The sequence below is a fragment of the Quercus suber genome, unplaced genomic scaffold (genome assembly GCF_002906115.3).
Source record: "Quercus suber isolate HL8 unplaced genomic scaffold, Cork oak 2.0 scaffold_831, whole genome shotgun sequence".
NCBI lineage: Eukaryota > Viridiplantae > Streptophyta > Magnoliopsida > Fagales > Fagaceae > Quercus > Quercus suber.
In genome coordinates this window covers 61,028-80,742 of record NW_027070261.1, presented here as the reverse complement: position 1 = coordinate 80,742, position 19,715 = coordinate 61,028, and the positions used below count along the sequence as shown (strand labels likewise).

The 19,715-nt window shown below is 37.4% G+C and overlaps 1 protein-coding gene across 1 annotated transcript in view; it reads left to right on the top strand.

Moving 5' to 3' along the window:
• The first annotated feature begins 1,061 nt into the window (after positions 1 to 1,061).
• The window catches only part of LOC111999968 (flavin mononucleotide hydrolase 1, chloroplatic), a 30,425-nt gene continuing 11,771 nt past the window's right edge, over positions 1,062 to 19,715 (top strand). Inside the window, exons 1-2 of the mRNA XM_065767631.1 lie at positions 1,062 to 1,365; positions 3,581 to 3,656. Coding sequence (XP_065623703.1) covers positions 1,091 to 1,365; positions 3,581 to 3,656 — 351 coding nt within the window. The 5' untranslated portion in view covers positions 1,062 to 1,090. The remainder of the gene's footprint in view (positions 1,366 to 3,580; positions 3,657 to 19,715) is intronic.

The window sequence follows — 19,715 nt, the reverse complement described above, 5'->3', positions numbered from 1 at the left end:
AGACCTCAATTCATATGATTTTTAGTTTTTAATTCTGTTTTTAATTTTTTTTATTTAGTTAAAATTAATAAATTAATTTTTTTTTAAAATTTAAATGCTGACGTGGCATTTTTTTATTATTAATTTAGGCCACGTGGATATTAATTTAGTATTATTTATTTTTGCCGTTTACCACGTCAACTTTCTCTATTTCTGATGTAACAGCAGAGACCAAAACAAGAAGCATTTTTTAGGATAGAGACTAAAAGCGGTAAAAATAAAATATAGGGACTAAAATGAGAATCTCCTGAAAATGTAGGGACTAAAAGTGGCTTTTCGCCTAAATTATAATAGACACTGTAATGTAATAGATATTTCTATGACATAACTATTCAATTGTTTAGTTATGTTTTCATTACAATGAATAGTTATTCTTTATGAATAGCTATTCTTCAAAATGAGAAATAACTATTCCTTATAAAAAGTACTGAATATCTATTCCTTCACCTTATGTAATAACTTTTTAAAAAAATTTCCTAAAAAACCATTAGTTGCCACATCTTCAAAAGGAAAGAAAATAAATTTTCATTGTTGTTAATTATTAGCTCTATTTTGAATACTCTAAAATAAGTGTATTTTAGGAAATTTGACTTTAAAATGATTTATTTACACATTGTTTTTATACTCTACTAAATTGCGGATGTATATTCAGGATTCTATTCCTAAATAGTCAATAAACTAATGAATAATAATACTTATTACATTCCAACTTAATGTATTACTTGTAATACTTATTCCTATTCTCATATAATAATCATTACAGTGTATTAAACGTGTCCTAAGCGTATTCATGTATATGCACGGGATTACAAACTAGTGAATAATAAATACTTGATATATTTTGTTGTTTTTTTTTTTCCCTAATGCTACTCGGGTAACCCAATACTAAGCACCAATGAGTATTTTTCTATTAAAAAAAAAAAATACCAACTAGTATTAATTTGCAGGGGAAAAAAAATAATTGTTAAACAACAACCAACCCACGAACAAGGCCGGTGGCTTGGACTTTATATATAGAATTATAGATAACAACGAACAAACCCAAACCCATATGATCCATTTCATGATAATGGCTCTCACAATGAAAGTACCACATCCAACAACCATGTGGTTTCCTCTAAAACGAACTTCACTCTCATCATATTCATATCCATACCCAAAACCAATGAAAATGTCCTTACTAAATCTCAAAACCAATACCAATGCCTCTTTCACTGTCTCAGCAGCAGCCCAAGATACCAATAGAAAGCTCCCCATATTGCTTTTTGACATCATGGACACCATTGTTCGCGACCCTTTTTACCATGATGTCCCTGCCTTCTTCGGGTACTCATATTTTTCTTGCTCTTCTGTGTTTTGTATAATTTTCATTGTTTTGTGGGGTTGAGAAATCTGAATGACTTACTCAACTGGATGGTCTTTGTTTCTGATCAAAAGGGTCCTTTTTCTTTTGCCAGGATATAGGATTAGAATTCCTCCAAATGAATGACACCAATAGTAATATTATATAATGTAATATATGCTATATGGTGAGGCTAGGTTTGGATTGCGATGAAAAGGCTATATATATATATATATATGTGCGTCTGCATTTTTTCTATGGGTCCTGTGCATTATTTACAGACAGGCAAGTACGGATTTCAGCAAATTTTTATTTAAAACTGAGTCTTACGATACTATTCACAATTTAGATTTGTGTCATAAGGGATATGGAACTGGACTTTAGTGATTTTCCACATTTTGTGATGCTCATTGTCTTGCAATGATGTTGACACATATGGTTGTTCAAAACCAACATTGTGAGGCTGGTGGCTGATTGATATTACCAAAAGGTTCTCTAAAGAGAATAATAGAACAAGAGAAGAAGAGAAGCGAAATGAAGAGCAGTTAATGGATTTGGCACTAATTTTTTGCCTTGATATAATTGGCACCTTGAGCACAAACTAGTAAAAGGGCCCTTTTCGTAGACACTAGCAACTTTGGCAGCTCTTATAGGCGTCCTAAAAGCCACCCCAGTTGGCTTCATAGAACACAGGATTCACATTCTTTCCTTTAAACTAATGATACTTCTTCTATTATTGTGAAATGAAAATGTTGAAGCAAATTAACAACAAAAATTGTTGTGGATGCCGCTAACAGTTAAATTTTTTGAAGTTTAAGTTATGTAAGTTAGATGCTTTGTTTCTAATTCTTCACTGCACATTTGGGTATCATGGTAGATATTGCATTAACTTTTGGTTGTTTTGACTTTAATGAAAAATAGATTATGTTGTAAATTTCCACTTACTATGCTTCCTGCTTGCCAGGACATTATTTTTCTTAACATCAGACTCTTTGCATTTGTTGCATCAAGTCGGTGACTCTTTTCCAAACAAGATTGCTTGATGTAAAGGAAAAGCCGGTTCTTACAAGCCCTTCAGCACCTGTATTAATGCAAGTATAATTGTGAATTTATATGAGACAGGGATGTTTTGACTTATAAGAGGAAGGTTGATCTTTAATTTGGAATGAAGGAGTTTACCTTGAGAATTAATAGTAGTAACCAGTTTCATGTGTCTTTTTTCTTTCGATTGCATGCCTCATTGTATCATATCTGGTTCTGCAACATTTGATTGTATCATATTTGTTTTCTGCCATTAAAAAAAAAAATGTATCATATTCTTTTCTGTGATATTTGAGTACCTTGGCGTAGGTCCAAGATATTTATCTGGCAAGAATTTGATAGGGCAGATATCTTGATGCTAATTATGATCTGGCAAGAAAATGTTAGAGGCTTAGAGCAGATATCTTGATGCTACTTTTGCTAGTTGGAATACCGAAAAAGTGCTATTTTTACTTTCCTGCTTGCACTTACAGTTTTTCCTGTATGAGTATTAAAGTAGTGCAACAGTATTCTTTCTGATTAATATTTGGTTGAACTCCACCTAAGATTAAATGCTTTATTGATAAGAAATTCATTCATTAAAGTGCAGTAAGGGGTGCAACCTTAATACAAGGGATGTATATAAAAGAAACACCTGAAAATTAAAATTAACACCTATAATTCAAAAGATCTAAAAACTCCAATGAGTTAAGAAAAGAGAGTGAGCTGGAAGGCTCCTTCCTGTCCTATCATATAGAGATCTTGAAAACAAAAGCTTATCCTTACAACCAGTGACTCAAACCCTTTAAAAGTGCATGTATTTCTTTCTCTCTAAAGGCGTTACAGTATCTCTTAGACTCTTATTCTATAAGTTACATTTCTAGATAGTTTTGGAAGATTTGATTTTTGTTATCATTTATCTCTTAGTTATTTAAAACTCAGTGGATGTCTCTGTCACATGTTCTGCTATGACCCATTTAATGAGTTAAGATGTTAATAGTATTCATGGGCTTATAAGATGAATTTTAATAATCAAGGTTTGACATATAATTGCTTTCACATTCTAACTGAAGTTAGAAAGACTCTTTTAATTTCTCTGATAATTCAGACTTTGCTTGATTCTTAATATTCTGTAATTTATTTTATACCAAGATAATCAAATTCAGATTTTATGCTCAGGATGCCGATGAAGAAATTATTAGAATGCAAGCACCCAACTGCATGGATTGAGTTTGAGAAGGGGATGATTGATGAGGTATGGTTGGAACTAATGACTGGTATTGAAAAGTACGTTTTTAAAATCTTTACTGCCTAAAATATCCATTCGTAGCATAAATTACTTTGCACTATCTCATCAATTTCAAACATTAAAATGACGGCTAGCATAAATTTGAGTGTGTGATTAGGCCTTGAGTGCTTCAACAAAGTATTAAAAAGAAATGAATGAATTTATTTTGTTTCTTTGGATTCTTGGAATCTCTTTGATTTTTTTTTATTTTATTTTTTACTTTTAACTTTTTAATGTTTACTTTTGTTTGTTTTTGTTTAATTAAAGTTAGGGTCTGCTGTATATCATTAAAAAGTTATGATATATAGCAATTTATGGGGATAGTATGATCTAGGAAAATTTGGGGAATTGGTCAACGTTTGCCTGGGTGGGTTAAGGTTTAGAAGTTTTGCTGATTTAGGGTTTAGAGTTGTAGAAGCAAGGACTAGGGCTCAAAATTGGCTAGGTTTTTTTTTTTGATAAGTAAAAGTTTATTGATCTCAAAAAAATGGAACACCCTAGTACACAGGGATTGTACAAGGGATCAAACAATCAAGAACAAAAATTACAAGAATCTAAGAAATCAAGAAAGGATGAAAAGGATTGGTTCCACAATGCAGCCAACCAATCCATTAAAGTTCTAAAGAAAAATAGCTTCAAGTTTGATATGGATCTCTCCTTATCTTCAAAGCACCGACTATTTCTCTCCCTCCAAAGGCACCACAATAAGCAATGGGGAACCATAAACCATATATACCCATTTCGATGACAGCCAAAACTGCCTTGCCCCACTACAGATTGCGGCATAACCCAGCTTACTCCAAACAACCCGAACATCATAGCCCACATATCCATTGCAACCGGACAATGAACAAAAAGATGATCAACTGATTCCCCATTACACTTGCACATGTAGCACCAGTCTAATATCCAAACCCTCCTTCTTCATAAATTGTCAGTCGTTAAGCATTTTCCTAAAGCAACAGTCCAAACAAAGAAAGCTACTCAAGAAGGAATCTTTTGCTTCTAAATGTTTTTCCAAGGAAAGTAAGTCATTAGAGCCCACTAAGAGATTGTAATAATCCCTAACCGTGAAGCCCTTCTCTCTAACAGATTTCCAGCACATCTTATCCTCACCAAGCCCTCTAACCGACGCACCATATATGGTATCCATGTATCTGGCCAGTGCCTCTAGTTCCCGAGCATGCACACCTAAAGAAACTTACATCCCAAAACAAGATTCCATTATCAAACTTCATAACCTCAACCACACTAACCTTTTGATCTCGGCAAAATCTAAACAATTTAGGATAGCTGACTGCAAGAGATGTTTCACCACACCAACGGTCTTGCCAAAATTTCACCCTAAACCCATCCCCAATATCATATAGAATGTGGCGAGAGAAAGTAGGCCATCCCCGACTAATATTTTTCCACATTTACAACCATATTTCACGGCTATCACTTGCCTCTAAAGGGCAGCCCTCTCCATCCCAAATCTCTATAGCCACTTCCCAAGCAGAGCTTCATTAAAAAGTTTTACCTTTTTTATCCCCAAACCACCCGAAACAATGAGAGTGCAAACAGTAGCCCATTTAACCAAATGGAATTTTGGTTCATCACCAATGCCACCCCATAAAAAATCCCTCTGAAGTTTCTCAATTCGGTTAGCCACAGAAGCAGGAATAGGAAATAAAGATAGAAAATAAGTGGGTAAATTAGATAGAGTACTTTTAATTAAAGTGACTCTACCTTCCTTGGATAAGTGCAAACGTTTCTATCATGCTAATCTCCGTTCTATCTTCTCCAGAATTGGGTTCCAAATTGTCTTATCCTTGCATTTAGCTCCCAAAAGAAGGCCTAAATATTTCATTGGAAGGGTACCTTGTTTACAACCAAGGACATTCAACAATAAGTCAAGATAATGCACCATACCAATAGGAACCAGCTCTAACTTGCCCAAATTTATCTTCAGACCATAAACCGTCTCAAACCAAATGAGAATCATACGGAGAAACAAAACTTGATCCAAATCAGCATCACAAAAAATTAAAGTGTCGTTTGCAAAGAGCAGATGTGACACCTCCAAAGATCTTCCCTCTAAACGACCTACATCAAAGCCTAACATGTGACCATCATGGACAGCCTTATCCAACATTCTCCCAAGGGCTTCCATCACCAAGAGAAACAACAAAGGGGACAATGGGTCACCTTGTCTCAACCCCCTAGAGTTCTCAAAAAACCCACAAGGAGTGCCATTTATCAAGATAGAGAAGCGAACTGTAGATATAAAAAAGAAAATCCATTGCCTCCATTTAGCAGAGAACCTATTTTGTTCTAGTAATTGCATAAGAAAACCCCAGTTGACATGATCAAAAGCTTTCTCAACATCTAATTTGCACAGTATCCCTGGCAAAGCAGTTTTCACTCTATTGTCGAGGCATTCGTTAGCAATAAGCTCTGGGTCAAGAATCTGCCTGTTCCTCACAAAAGCATTTTGAGAAGGAGAAATTATATCTTCCATAACCGTGCGGAGTTGGTGGCTAAGACCTTAGCATTGAGTTTATAAACCACCCCAACAAGACTAACGGGGCGAAAATCCTTGACTTCAATAGCTGGATTTTCTTTTAGGGATGAGAGTGATGAACGTTGCATTCAAGCTTTCCTCAAACTAAACTTTAGCAAAAAAAAAAAAAAAAAAAAAATGGTGAAATACAGCCATAAGATCAGTTTTGAGAATACCCCAACATGCTTGGAAGAAGGCCATTGGAAACCCATTAGGTCCAGGCGCTTTGTCACCATTAAAATTCTGTATGACATTAAAAATTTCTGCCTTCTCAAAGGGTCTATCTAACCAATCAGCATTATCACCGGATATCCTAGGAAATACCAAGACTTCTGGAAAAGGTCGAATAACTTGCTGCTCCGACTATAAATTCATAAAGAATTGAGTAATACAGTCAGCAATCATACCTTGATCAGAAGACAAGGTTCCATCAACCATGAGGCTCTCAATATCGTTATTTCTTCTATTGGAATTAGTCATTCTATGAAAAATTTTTGTACTTGCGTCACCCTCCCTCAAGTGTAGCATCCTAGACTTCTGCCTCCAACTAATCTCTTCTAAAAGAGTAAGCTTTTCAATCTCGGTACAAAAATTAACTTGTTCTAACTTCTCTTCAGCTGTTAAAAGTTGAGTCTCCTCTCTAACATCCAAGTCATTCAATTTATTCCATAACTGCTGTTTCTTTAAAGTGACATTGCCAAACTCCGCTTCGTTCCATTTTCTTAGGTCCAACTTCAAGGCTACCAACTTCTTAGCTAGTATAAAACTCGGATTGCCTTGGAACAAATAGGATGCCCACCAGATTTTCACTTTATCAACAAAATTCTCCGCCTTAAACCACATATTTTCAAAACGAAAAGGAGTTCTACCTCTCCGTTGACTCCCCCCCTCCAATAGAATTGGGTAGCGGTCTGAAAGTACCTTAGATAGCCTTCTTTGTGCAAATAGAGTGAAATGATCCACCAAAAGCGGAGAAAAAAGAAACCGGTCTATTCTAGAGGCAGAGGAATTGTTGGACCAAGTATAAAGGCTTCCTTCCATAGGTATATCTATTAGCCGATGAAGAGAGATAAAATCCAAAGTGCCAGTTGACCTTAAAGTCATTTTGTTTTTTTTTTTTTTTTTGTTTTTTTGTTTTTTTGTTTTTAAATTTTAAACGGCTAAATTTTTGGAGTTTGATAGGTAAGAGGAAAGCTTTGGTTTGAGGTTGTAAGGAAAAAGGAAAAAAGAGAAATATATGGTGTTTAGGGTCTTTATGAATAGTATATAGGAACAACAGCACAGGAAAGAGATGAAGAAAAGTCATAAGAGAAAGGGAGAAAAGAATGCATGAAGGCCAACATGCCTCACTACTCAAACACTCAATATTTGTTTTGATAGGTAATAAGAATTGAACATCATGTTCACGATGGTGAACACTTTAAACAAGAAACAGATACAATACAATACAATACAATACAACACAAACACTCAGTATTTTTATAAATAAATTCTATCTATTCTTTAAGTAAATTGAGCACAAATATATGTTAGATTAATTCTTGTACTAGTAATATTTGGACTCCTAGTTTGGCTAGTAAACTAAAACTAATAAAGTAATACCTAATAAAAGACTAACTTAGGCTCCTTGAAAATTCTAGACTTAACTAAACTACCAAAATACCTACCCTTAACTTACTAATAATAACTTACTAATAATAAAAAAAATCCTTGAAGACTTTGAATACAAAACTGTTTTAAGGATAATGAATTTTTCTTTCCCGCCATAGTATTAAATTCTAGTGGAATGATAAAATCAATGCTTGGAAGACTTGTCAGCTTAAAATCCTTCTTGAATTGATCCATGGCAATAACATCAGTATCTACTAATAATAAAAAAATCCTTGAAGACTTTGAATACAAAACTGTTTTAAGGATAATGAATTGTTCTTTCCCGCCATAGTATTAAATTCTAGTGGAATGATAAAATCAATGCTTGGAAGACTTGTCAGCTTAAAATCCTTCTTGAATTGATCCATGGCAATAACATCAATATCTTTTTTGGGCTTAACTTTTCCATGATCAGCCTTATTCTCACCTTGCTCCTTTGTGGTCTCCATTGTCCTTGTAATGCATTGTTTTGGTTGTTCTTGAAATCACATGTGGTGAATTATAATAAGCCTGAATTTCTCTCTTTATTGTAACAACTTGATGCATTGAACCACATCCAATTGAGGTTGCTTTGGCTGAAAATTGGCAGGGCCACACTCATCAGATTTTGAAGGGGTATTGGGTGCAATGATGAAAGCAAGGATAAACATGGGTTCAACATATAATATATAAGTAATTGATAGCTACTGACAGATTATGCAAAGTTTAGTTCATAATGTGAAGTTCTTCCAACTTTGCTTCTATTAGGCACACTCTCTCATTGAATTGTAGCAAAGTTTTCTTCTTCCTTAAAATCTTGAGAAAAACCCTAGAATCTTAAATTTAGTTCCACATTGGTGATCACCATCTTGATTAAGAAATTTCAGCAAGCGATGAGTGGAGAAAATTTCATTATAGATCTTGTTATAAGATTTGGCTTTGTTACCAAACCAACACCAAAAACAATTAGGGAATTTTTCTACAAGGCTACCTCGAATTAGTCACAGAACTTGTGGTTGTCCTCTGTTGTTATGGGGGGTTCAATTTTCTTTTCCGTAGAATCTAAGACTTTCGAATTCTCAGTTGAGGAGGGAGGTACGTATTTTATGTTACGCATTTTTGAGCGAAGTCGGGATTCTCTCCGATCAGTTTTCATGGGCAGAGAAAGCTCTAAGTGTTTGCTAGCTATTGTGGAGGATCTAATGTCTAATAAAACTCCTGGTAACTGTGCACGAACCTTTAGGGATGATGAGAAAGTTTTTATTTTGCAATTGGGTTCCAATTCACACGGCAGTTTTTTAATGATCTCGAAACTCATCCATGGCCGTCGGAAAGGATTTCTCGTGGTGCCAGAAGGGAAAGCTAGAAGTGGGTGGCGAGGTTTTGGATTTCATCTAAGGAAAGCAATTGCACCTGGATCACTTGCCACCAAACAGCCTTTTCACTCTGTCCTGAGACCGATAGTGGAGAATCACAAAACTTTTCTGCAGGCAGCGGCGGAGGGTGATCGGAGAGAGGGTAGTGGTAGCAGAAAAGGAAAGCAATTAATGCCAGAGTTTCAAATTTCAACCGAATCAAATTTGAGCAATAAAAGCCATGATATACGCGATTTGAATGCTGGGAAGAAACAAGCAAATTCTAAGGCTAAATTGTTGGTTGAGATTACAGAGAGCAACAACGGTGTCAACGATTCACCTTTAACGTTGGATGTTGGCCTGAGATTGGAGCGTGGGCCAGATGGTGAGTGGGAGGTAATCTGGTCCAAAGTCAAGGAATTGGGCCGCAAAGAAAAACCCAAAGACAAAAACTTTAAGCCCGAAGATAAAAGCCAATTTAAACCCACAGCTCCCTTCAATGCAAAGCCCAAATCAATTGTGGTTATAAGCATGTTTACAAGTTGCGAAGGTTGGAGTGGATGTTTTGTGGTTGTGTGCTAAGTTCCATATCATATGCGTGCTAAGCTGATCTGGCCTATATAAGCAGGCATCAAAATCCCTAGTTTGCCTAATCTTTTTGACATATGCTACATTTCTGAAGTCTCGAACAAATTGGATCATAATCAATTTGGTATTGCCATGTGGCATGGGGATGTAGTATGATATGGATTACCCTGTTGAGAATGTGGAGATTTGGTAGATTGTGATGACCATCATGGCAAAGGATGACTGGGTATAATAAGGGTTATGCAAATTTGGAATGTGAAAGTGCTACATGGACGTTTGGTAAGTTCCATGGCAGGTAGTCTCTTTGTCTCATTTTGCTGGTCTTGCAAGCATGACTTTTTAAACAAAATGGGATGGAGGGAGTAAGTATTTGGTTGATGTTGACTACTCCGTTTATGACTAGTCCTTTTAGAGCATAGTAGATGCAGTTAGCACATCCTTGGATCCTAATGTATTTAATAAAAGCTATAGAAAAGGTAAAAAAGAAAGGTTAAAATATGATTTTGGTTCCCATATTAGGTGTGGGTACCCATGCAACCTAGTAGAGATGTGACTTTAATACTTTTTTAAAATAAGTTATATAGATAGCTATCTGGAGGTTTGTGCCTTACTGTTTGATGTGGTGTATTTGGTTGGAACGGAATGCTAGAAGTTCTAAGGGCTGTGAACAGTTTATTCTCAGGATTAATTCTTTTTTCTTTCTTACTCTCCTTGAATGGAGTCTAGTGTTGCCAAAATTTTCTTGTTTTTCCCTTCCTGTTCTTTTTGATCATTGTATTTTGGGCTCTTGATTTTATGCCTCTATAATACATTTCTATTGACTTGGGTTGACTATTTTTTTAATAAAAGTTCTTACGTTACCTATCAAAAAATTAAAAAACATAGTGGTCCTTAACATGGATGTCACGGGTCCATATGCTTTGGTTTTGTGAGATTAGCATATGGCTTAACATACCATATTAGCGTTAAGAAAATTATGTGTGTGAGAAAAACATTTGGCATTGTTTTATGCTTACTGATGTTTCATAGGGTAAGGGTAACATTGAGGTGATTTTGAACCTTTAAAGACTAAATTGAAACACTCAATGGTTCAAGGATGAAATTGTTCTGGGACCAAAATTGTATTTTGATGAAGGACAGAGTAAATCTTCTTTATGGTCTGCTACTACTATTTCTGTTGATTCAAATTAAACAAATGAGTGAGAGAGTGGAAAGAAAAGATATAATAAGGAAAAAGTACATGTGGTGGAAAGAAGAGAAGGAAGAAAAGATTTTTTTCAACATAGTTACCACCACTGATGATCATCTTTCTCTAATACACCCAAACTAAATATGTGCTTAAGCATTAATAGCCCATCACAACTTGGATTACATTTTCTCCCTCTACCACACTTACCCGGGTAAGTTGATACCGGAAAAGAATGAGGTAAATCAAACTCATCCAATATGATGAATGAGGGATGGCTGGATGTATATATTTTTTGGTTACATGGAATAAGAAAACATTTAAGTATTAAAAAGGGACAGATAAACTCACCACCAAAGCAAATCCAAAGAGATAAAGATATCACCACACAAAATAATTTAGCTAAGGATACAGAACTGAATTGATGCACCACTCAATGGGATACAAAATATCACCGCCCAAAGAGATACAAAAACTGAATCGCCACCCAAAGGAATTCACCCAAGGGATTAGAGTTAGTTAGAAGAAACCCAGATTTTGAAAGTACAAAGGCTAATTTTTTGAAATACAATCTTTGATTTATTCATTTCAACCAAATGGCTTATGTCATGCTTAGAACAACCTCAAATCATGAAAGAATGAAAATAACAAAACAACTGGGCCTCTCCGCCTAATAGCTTAAGCTTTTAGTTACAGGTTATTGGATTTTGTGTCTGTAACTGTTAATGAGAGGCCTGGCTACCTCGAATTAGTCACAGAACTTGTGGTTGTCCTCTGTTGTTATGGGGGGTTCAATTTTCTTTTTCGTAGAATCTAAGACTTTCGAATTCTCAGTCGAGGAGGGAGGTACATATTTCATGTTACGCATTTTTGAGCGAAGTCGGGATTCTCTCCGATCAGTTTTCATGGGCAGAGAAAGCGCTAAGTGTTTGCTAGCTATTGTGAAGGATCTAATGTCTAATAAAACTCCTGGTAACTGTGCACGAACCTTTAGGGATGATGAGAAAGTTTTTATTTTGCAATTGGGTTCCAATTCACACGACAGTTTTTTAATGATCTCGGAACTCATCCATGGCCGTCGGAAAGGATTTCTCGTGGTGCCAGAAGGGAAAGCTAGAAGTGGGTGGCGAGGTTTTGGATTTCATCTGAGGAAAGCAATTGCACCTGGATCACTTGCCACCAAACAACCTTTTCACTCTGTCTTGAGACCGATAGTGGAGAATCACAAAACTTTTCTGCAGGCAGCGGCGGAGGGTGATCGGAGAGAGGGTAGTGGTAGCAGAAAAGGAAAGCAATTAATGCCAGAGTTTCAAATTTCAACCGAATCAAATTTGAGCAATAAAAGCCATGATATACGCGATTTGAATGCTGGGAAGAAACAAGCAATTTCTAAGGCTAAATTGTCGGTTGAGATTATAGAGAGCAACAGCGGTGTCAATGATTCACCTTTAACGTTGGATGTTGGCCTGAGATTGGAGCGTGGGCCAGATGGTGAGTGGGAGGTAATCTGGTCCAAAGTCAAGGAATTGGGCCGCAAAGAAAAACCCAAAGACAAAAACTTTAAGCCCGAAGATAAAAGCCAGTTTAAACCCACAGCTCCCTTCAATGCAAAGCCCAAACTTAATCCCAAGCCCATCACAGTCTGGCGACCCAAACCAAAGCGAACACTTCAAAATGGCAAGACCCAGCCAGGTCACTTGATTTCTGCTTCGAAGAGCTCAGTCAGCGATTCTCGCAGAGGCGATGTGGATTCTAACTCCGAACTACCTCCAGCTGATTCCCAAAGCTTGTTGAGGCTAGCCCAGTCGATGAAAGTCTCCGACAGTGCCGATAGTGACCTTATCGGCGCCGATGAGCCCGATAATGAGATTCTCAGCTCCGGTGAGTCCGATACAGCGTTTCTCAGCTCCGATGAACCCGATGAGTCTGATGAGTCAGCAAAAACCTCCGATGGTGAAGAGAAATTGCACCAAGACATCCGTTTGATACTTCAGGAGAATACTGGCAACGTTAGCAAGAAGTGGGGGAATTCAGAACAGTGGGTGCTTGAACTTCGAGATGGAAGAAGAGTGGCAGTTCCGATTCAGATTTCTCTGCCCCCAGGTGAAGTCACAGAGGTATTGGAAGAGCAAACCCAATTGGCCTTGGTCCCCTTGAAGTGTCCAGATGTTGTGGAGGTGTCATCAGCCCAAGTTGATGAGAATGATGTACTTGTGGAGGATTGGGTCTTATACACTTGTTCAGAGTCTTCTGTGCTACCTAATGTAGGGGGTTTGTCGCCTCTAAGTGTGGAACCGCTGGCCTTTTCTCTACCCTTGGCAATGGAAGGGCAGGAAGTGTTGGGTGTGGAGAATCCAGTGAGGGGAGAAGCTTACTCTGAGTGGTTCCAAAGCAGATTTAAAGGGTTTGATAACTTCCTGGGCACGTCCCTAAAAGGTTTGGAAAATCGTAGGGCTGTTTTGGAAAAAAAAGCACGTGATTTGAAGAGTTCTGGGGTGAAAGGTATTAGAGAGCTGAAGGGTCTATTCAGCTCGATTAATTATGGTTCTACTTCAACTAGGCGCAGTGGTATTAATAGGGAACGGGCTCTTTCTATTCCTAAATGAATCTGAAGATGATTTCCTGGAATGTCAGAGGATTGAATGAGGTTGGGAAGAGACTTCAGATTCGTAATTTGTTGCGTGCATGGAGACCTGACATTGTCTGTTTGCAGGAGACCAAACTTGAATGGATTACTAGAGGAATAGTCAGAAGTATCTGGAGCTGTCCATATGTCGACTGGTTGTACTTGGGTTCAGAAGGTGCTTCTGGAGGTATTGTATTGATGTGGGATCGGAGGGCAGTGGAAAAGGTGGAAGAAGCAGTAGGGTGCTTTTCTGTTTCATGCAAATTTAAAAACGTAGGTGATCAATTTGAATGGGCTTTTACTGGTTTATATGGGCCAAATTCGAACAAGAGGCGTAGGAAGATGTGGGAGGAACTGACAGGGCTGATTAATTAGTGGGATGTGCCATGGTGCCTAGGAGGTGACTTTAATATAATTCGCTTCCCATCGGAAAGATTAGGGGCTACAACTAGTACTCGGGCTATGTATGAATTTTCGGATTTTATCTCTCTTCATGGACTGATGGATATACCAATGGAAGGAGGCCTTTATACTTGGTCCAACAATTCTTCTGCCTCTAGAATAGACCGGTTTCTTTTCTCTCCGCTTTTGGCGGATCATTTCACTCTATTTGCACAGAGAAGGTTGTCTAAGGTACTTTCAGACCACTACCCAATTTTGTTGGAGGGGGGGAATCATCGGAGAGGTAGAACTCCTTTTCGTTTTGAAAATATGTGGTTGAAGGCGGAGAATTTTGTTGATAAAGTGAAAACCTGGTGGGCATCCTATTTGTTCAAAGGCAACCCGAGTTTTATACTAGCTAAGAAGTTGGCAGCCTTGAAGTTGGACCTAAAAAAATGGAACGAAACAGAGTTTGGCAATGTCACTTTAAAGAAACAGCAGTTATGGAACAAATTGAATGACTTGGATGTTAGAGAGGAGACTCAACCTTTAACAGCTGAGGAGAAGTTAGAACAAGTTAATCTCCGTACCGAGATTGAAAAGCTTACTCTCTTAGAAGAGATTAGTTGGAGGCAGAAGTCTAGGATGCTACACTTGAGGGAGGGGGATGCAAGTACAATTTTTTTTTATAGAATGGCTAATTCCAATAGAAGAAATAACGGTATTGAGAGCCTTATGGTTGATGGAACCTTGTCTTCTGATCAAGGTATGATTGCTGATTGTGTTACTCAATTCTTTATGAATTTATACTCGGAGCAGCAAGTTGTTTGACCTTTTCCAGAAGTCTTGGTATTTCCTAGGATATCCGGTGATAATGCTGATTGGATAGATAGACCATTTGAGGAGGCAGAAATTTTTGATGTGATACAGAATTTTAACGGCGACAAAGCACCTGGACCTGATGGGTTTCCAATGGCCTTCTTCCAAGCATGTTGGGGTATTCTCAAAACTGACCTTATGGCTGTATTTCACCATTTTTTTGCTAAAGGTCAGTTTGAGAAGAGCTTGAATGCAACGTTCATCACTCTCATCCCTAAAAAATATCTAGCAATTGAAGTCAAAGATTTTCGCCCCATTAGTCTTGTTGGGGGGGTTTATAAAATCATTTCTAAGGTCTTAGCCACCAGACTTCGAACGGTCATGTAAGATATAATTTCTCCTTCTCAAAATGCTTTTGTGAGGAACAGGCAGATTCTTGACCCTGTGTTTATTGCTAACGAATGTCTTGATAGTAGAGTGAAAATTGGTTTGCCAGGGTTACTTTGCAAATTAGATGTTGAGAAGGCTTTTGATCATGTCAACTGGGGTTTTCTTATGCAGTTACTAGAACGGAGTGGGTTCTCTGCTAAATGGAGGCAGTGGATTTTCTTTTGTATATCTACAGTTCATTTCTCTATCTTGATAAATGGCACCCCTTGTGGGTTTTTTGAGAGCTCCAGGGGGTTAAGACAAGGTGACCCATTGTCCCCCTTGTTGTTTGTCTTGGTGATGGAAGCCCTTGGGAGAATGTTGGATAAAGCTGTCCATGATGGTCACATGTCAGGCTATGGTGTAGGTCATTTAGAGGGAAGATCTTTGGAGGTGTAACATCTGCTCTTTGCGGACGACACTCTAATTTTTTGTGATGCTGATTTGGATCAAGTTTTGTTTCTCCGTATGATTCTCATTTGGTTTGAGGCGGTTTCTGGTTTGAAGATAAATTTGGGTAAGTCAGAGCTGGTTCCTGTTGGTATGGTGCACAATCTCGACTTATTGTTGAATGTCCTTGGTTGTAAACAAGGTAACCTTCCAATGAAATATTTAGGCCTTCCTTTGGGAGCTAAATGCAAGGATAAGGCAATTTGGAACCCAATTCTGGAGAAGATAGAACGGAGATTAGCAGGATGGAAACGTTTATACTTATCCAAGGGAGGTAGAGTCACTTTAATTAAAAGCACTTTATCTAATTTACCCACTTATTTTCTATCTTTATTTCCTATTCCTGTTTCTGTGGCTAACAGAATTGAGAAACTTCAGAGGGATTTCTTATGAGGTGGCATTGGTGATGAACCAAAATTCCATTTGGTTAAATGGGCTACTGTTTGCACTCCCATTGCTTCGGGTGGTTTGAGGATAAGAAAGGTAAGACTTTTTAATGAAGCTTTGCTTAGGAAGTGGTTATGGAGATTTGAGATGGAGAGGGCTGCCCTTTGGAGGCAAGTGATAGCCGTGAAATATGGTTGTGAATGGGGTATTTGGTGTACTAGGCCTACTAATGGTCCATATGGTGTTGGCTTGTGGAAAAATATTAGTCGGGGATGGCCTACTTTCTCTCGCCACATTCTATATGATATTGGGGATGGGTCTAGGGTGAAATTTTGGCAAGACCGTTGGTGTGGAGAAACATCTCTTGTAGTCAGCTATCCTGAATTGTTTAGATTTTGCTGAGATCAAGTGGTTAGTGTGGCTGAGGTTATGAAGTTTGATAACGGAATCCTGTTTTGGGATGTAAGTTTCTTTAGGAGTGTACATGCTCGGGAACTTGAGGCACTAGATAGTTTCATGGATACCATATATGGTGCGTCGGTTAGAGGGCTTGGTGAGGATAAGATGTGCTGGAAATCTATTAGAGAGAAGGGCTTCACGGTTAGGGATTATTACAATCTCTTAATGGGCTCTAATGACTATTGTTTTCCTTGGAAAAGCATTTGGAAGCAGAAGATCCCTTCTCGAGTAGCTTTCTTTGTTTGGACTGTTGCTTTAGGGAAATGCTTAACGATTGACAATTTACAAAGAAGGAAGGTTTGGATATTAGACTGGTGCTACATGTGCAAGTGTAATGGGGAATCGGTTGATCATCTTTTTCTTCATTGTCTGGTTGCAATGGATATGTGGGCTATGGTGTTCGGGTTGTTTGGAGTGAGCTGGGTTATGCCGCAATCTGTAGTGGGGCTTCTAGCATGTTGGCAAGGCAGTTTTGGCTGTCATCGAAATGGGTCTATATGGCTTATGGTTCCCCATTGCTTATTGTGGTGCCTTTGGAGGGAGAAAAATAGTCGGTGCTTTGAAGATAAGGAGAGATCCACATCAGACTTGAAGCTATTTTTCTTTAGCACTTTAATGGATTGGTTGGCTGCATTGTGGAACCAATCCTTTTCATCATTTCTTGATTTCTTAGATTCTTGTAATTTTTGTTCTTGATTGTTTGATCCCTTGTACATTCCCTGTGTACTAGGGTGTTCCATTTTTTGAGATCAATAAAATTTTTACTTATCAAAAAAAAAAAAAAAAAAAAAAAAATTAAAACATTACATTTTCAAGACCATAGTCATTGCTTGGTGAGGATAAGATGTGCTGGAAATCTATTAGAGAGAAGGGCTTCACGGTTAGGGATTATTACAATCTCTTAATGGGCTCTAATGACTATTGTTTTCCTTGGAAAAGCATTTGGAAGCAGAAGATACCTTCTCGAGTAGCTTTCTTTGTTTGGACTGCTGCTTTAGGGAAATGCTTAACGATTGACAATTTACGAAGAAGGAAGGTTTGGATATTAGACTGGTGCTACATGTGCAAGTGTAATGGGGAATCGGTTGATCATCTTTTTCTTCATTGTCCGGTTGCAATGGATATGTGGGCTATGATGTTCGGGTTGTTTGGAGTGAGCTGGGTTATGCTGCAATCTGTAGTGGGGCTTCTAGCATGTTGGCAAGACAGTTTTGGCCGTCATCGAAATGGGTCTATATGGCTTATGGTTCCCCATTGCTTATTGTGGTGCCTTTGGAGGGAGAGAAATAGTCGGTGCTTTGAAGATAAGGAGAGATCCACATCAGACTTGAAGCTATTTTTCTTTAGCACTTTAATGGATTGGTTGGCTGCATTGCGGAACCAATCCTTTTCATCCTTTCTTGATTTCTTAGATTTTTGTAATTTTTGTTCTTGATTGTTTGATCCCTTGTACACTCCCTGTGTACTAGGGTGTTCCATTTTTTGAGATCAATAAAATTTTTACTTATCAAAAAAAAAAAAAATTATTAGCCTATCAAAAAAATTTTTTCTACAAGTGCTTGTGGTGGGAATTTGTCAAATGCGTATTTCCAACGATTTGGTGTTAAGTGTTTTCTTGTTGGATAATAAAACTGGCTGCAACTCTTTGCTGGTTTTGTGATTATTCAGGAGCTCGTATGATGCAGTAGCATCTAAGCCCAGTAAAAAAGGTCCACTAGTTTGTGATGTAGGAGGCAGTGAGAAGGATTTATTATATTTTATTTGATTTTATGTATCAAGGGAAATTCTATAATTTCTTAATATTCTGGAATTGGCTGTGCTTGTAGTCCATTGGGTCTTACTTCAGTTTTATTTTAAGTTTGGTTATTTAGTTAGGCTTAGTAGTAAAAGCCTAAGGAGTCCAAGTCCAAGTATTATTAGGGTTTTAAGAAATCCTAGTTCACCTAATTAGACTTCTATTTAAAGAGTTGTAATGCTTTCTATAATGTTTTCAAAATTTAAAAACTATGAAGCTTTCTTTTGTGGTTTGTGTGATACAACCTTCTTCGAGGTGTGATGCCAAAGAACCCTAGATATGATGCTTAGGAAGTCTAGGTGTGATGCCTAGAATTAATCTTTTATTTTTATTTTACTGTTCATAATACTGTTCACAGCACTATTCATAACAACCCAACCCTGGTTTTCTCCTTCGTTTCATCGCCTTTGGAAACCCTATTATCCCTCTTATTTTCCAGCATTTTTCCCATCAAAACCTAACCCTAAACCCTTAAAGCCTCAAAGCCCAAGTGCTACCAGATCTGCCCAAACAGTTCTAAATCAGATTTTGCCTATTAAACCTTGTTTCCCTTTGTCCTACGTCAGTTTGTCTCGCTCATAGTTGTCATAAGTCTAGTCTTTTAATTTTCTATGTTTTTATTTATTTATTGTTATGTCTTTAGTATTTTAAAAGTTCATGTGACTTTTAATGAAGTTGGATGGTTACGATTTAATTATTTATTTTTTTTTTTTTTGGGTAAGTAATAAAGATGCATATTCAAAAAACTACCTCATGCAAAAAGGCATAAGGCAAATCAAAGATTACAGAAAGAGAATAATAAATAAAAAAAAGACAAAGAAAATACTAATTATAGAGGAGAGAACTAAGGAACATAGGGAGAGAATCACTAGAGGTGAGTCTCCAAGCCCTGACTAGTAAAAAAGGGAGCTACTAAAAGAAGCAAGCAGCTGGTCGTCGGAGCTTTCCATGTCCTCAAACGTCTTACAATTTCGATCCCTCCAAATACACCACATTAAGCACAACGGAACTAAATTTCAAATGTAAACGAGTCCTTTCCAAACCAATTCCACCAACCAAAAAGAGTATTTGCAACCGATCTTGGCAAGAACCATGAAATCCCAAAAGATCTAAAAACTAAACTCCACAACTGATAGGCCTTTCCACAATGAAGTAGCAGATAATCCACCGTCTCACCATTACATTGACACATAATGCACCAGTTAACAAAATCAAACCCTCTACCCTGCAGATTGTTGCCTGTAAATATCTTATCCCAAACTGCGGTCCAAACAAAGAAACACGCCGAAGAGCCTTAACCCTCCAAATACCTTTCCAAGGAAAAATAATGGGCAAGGGACCTCGTAACTTATTGTAAAAAAAGCAGATATCAAAATC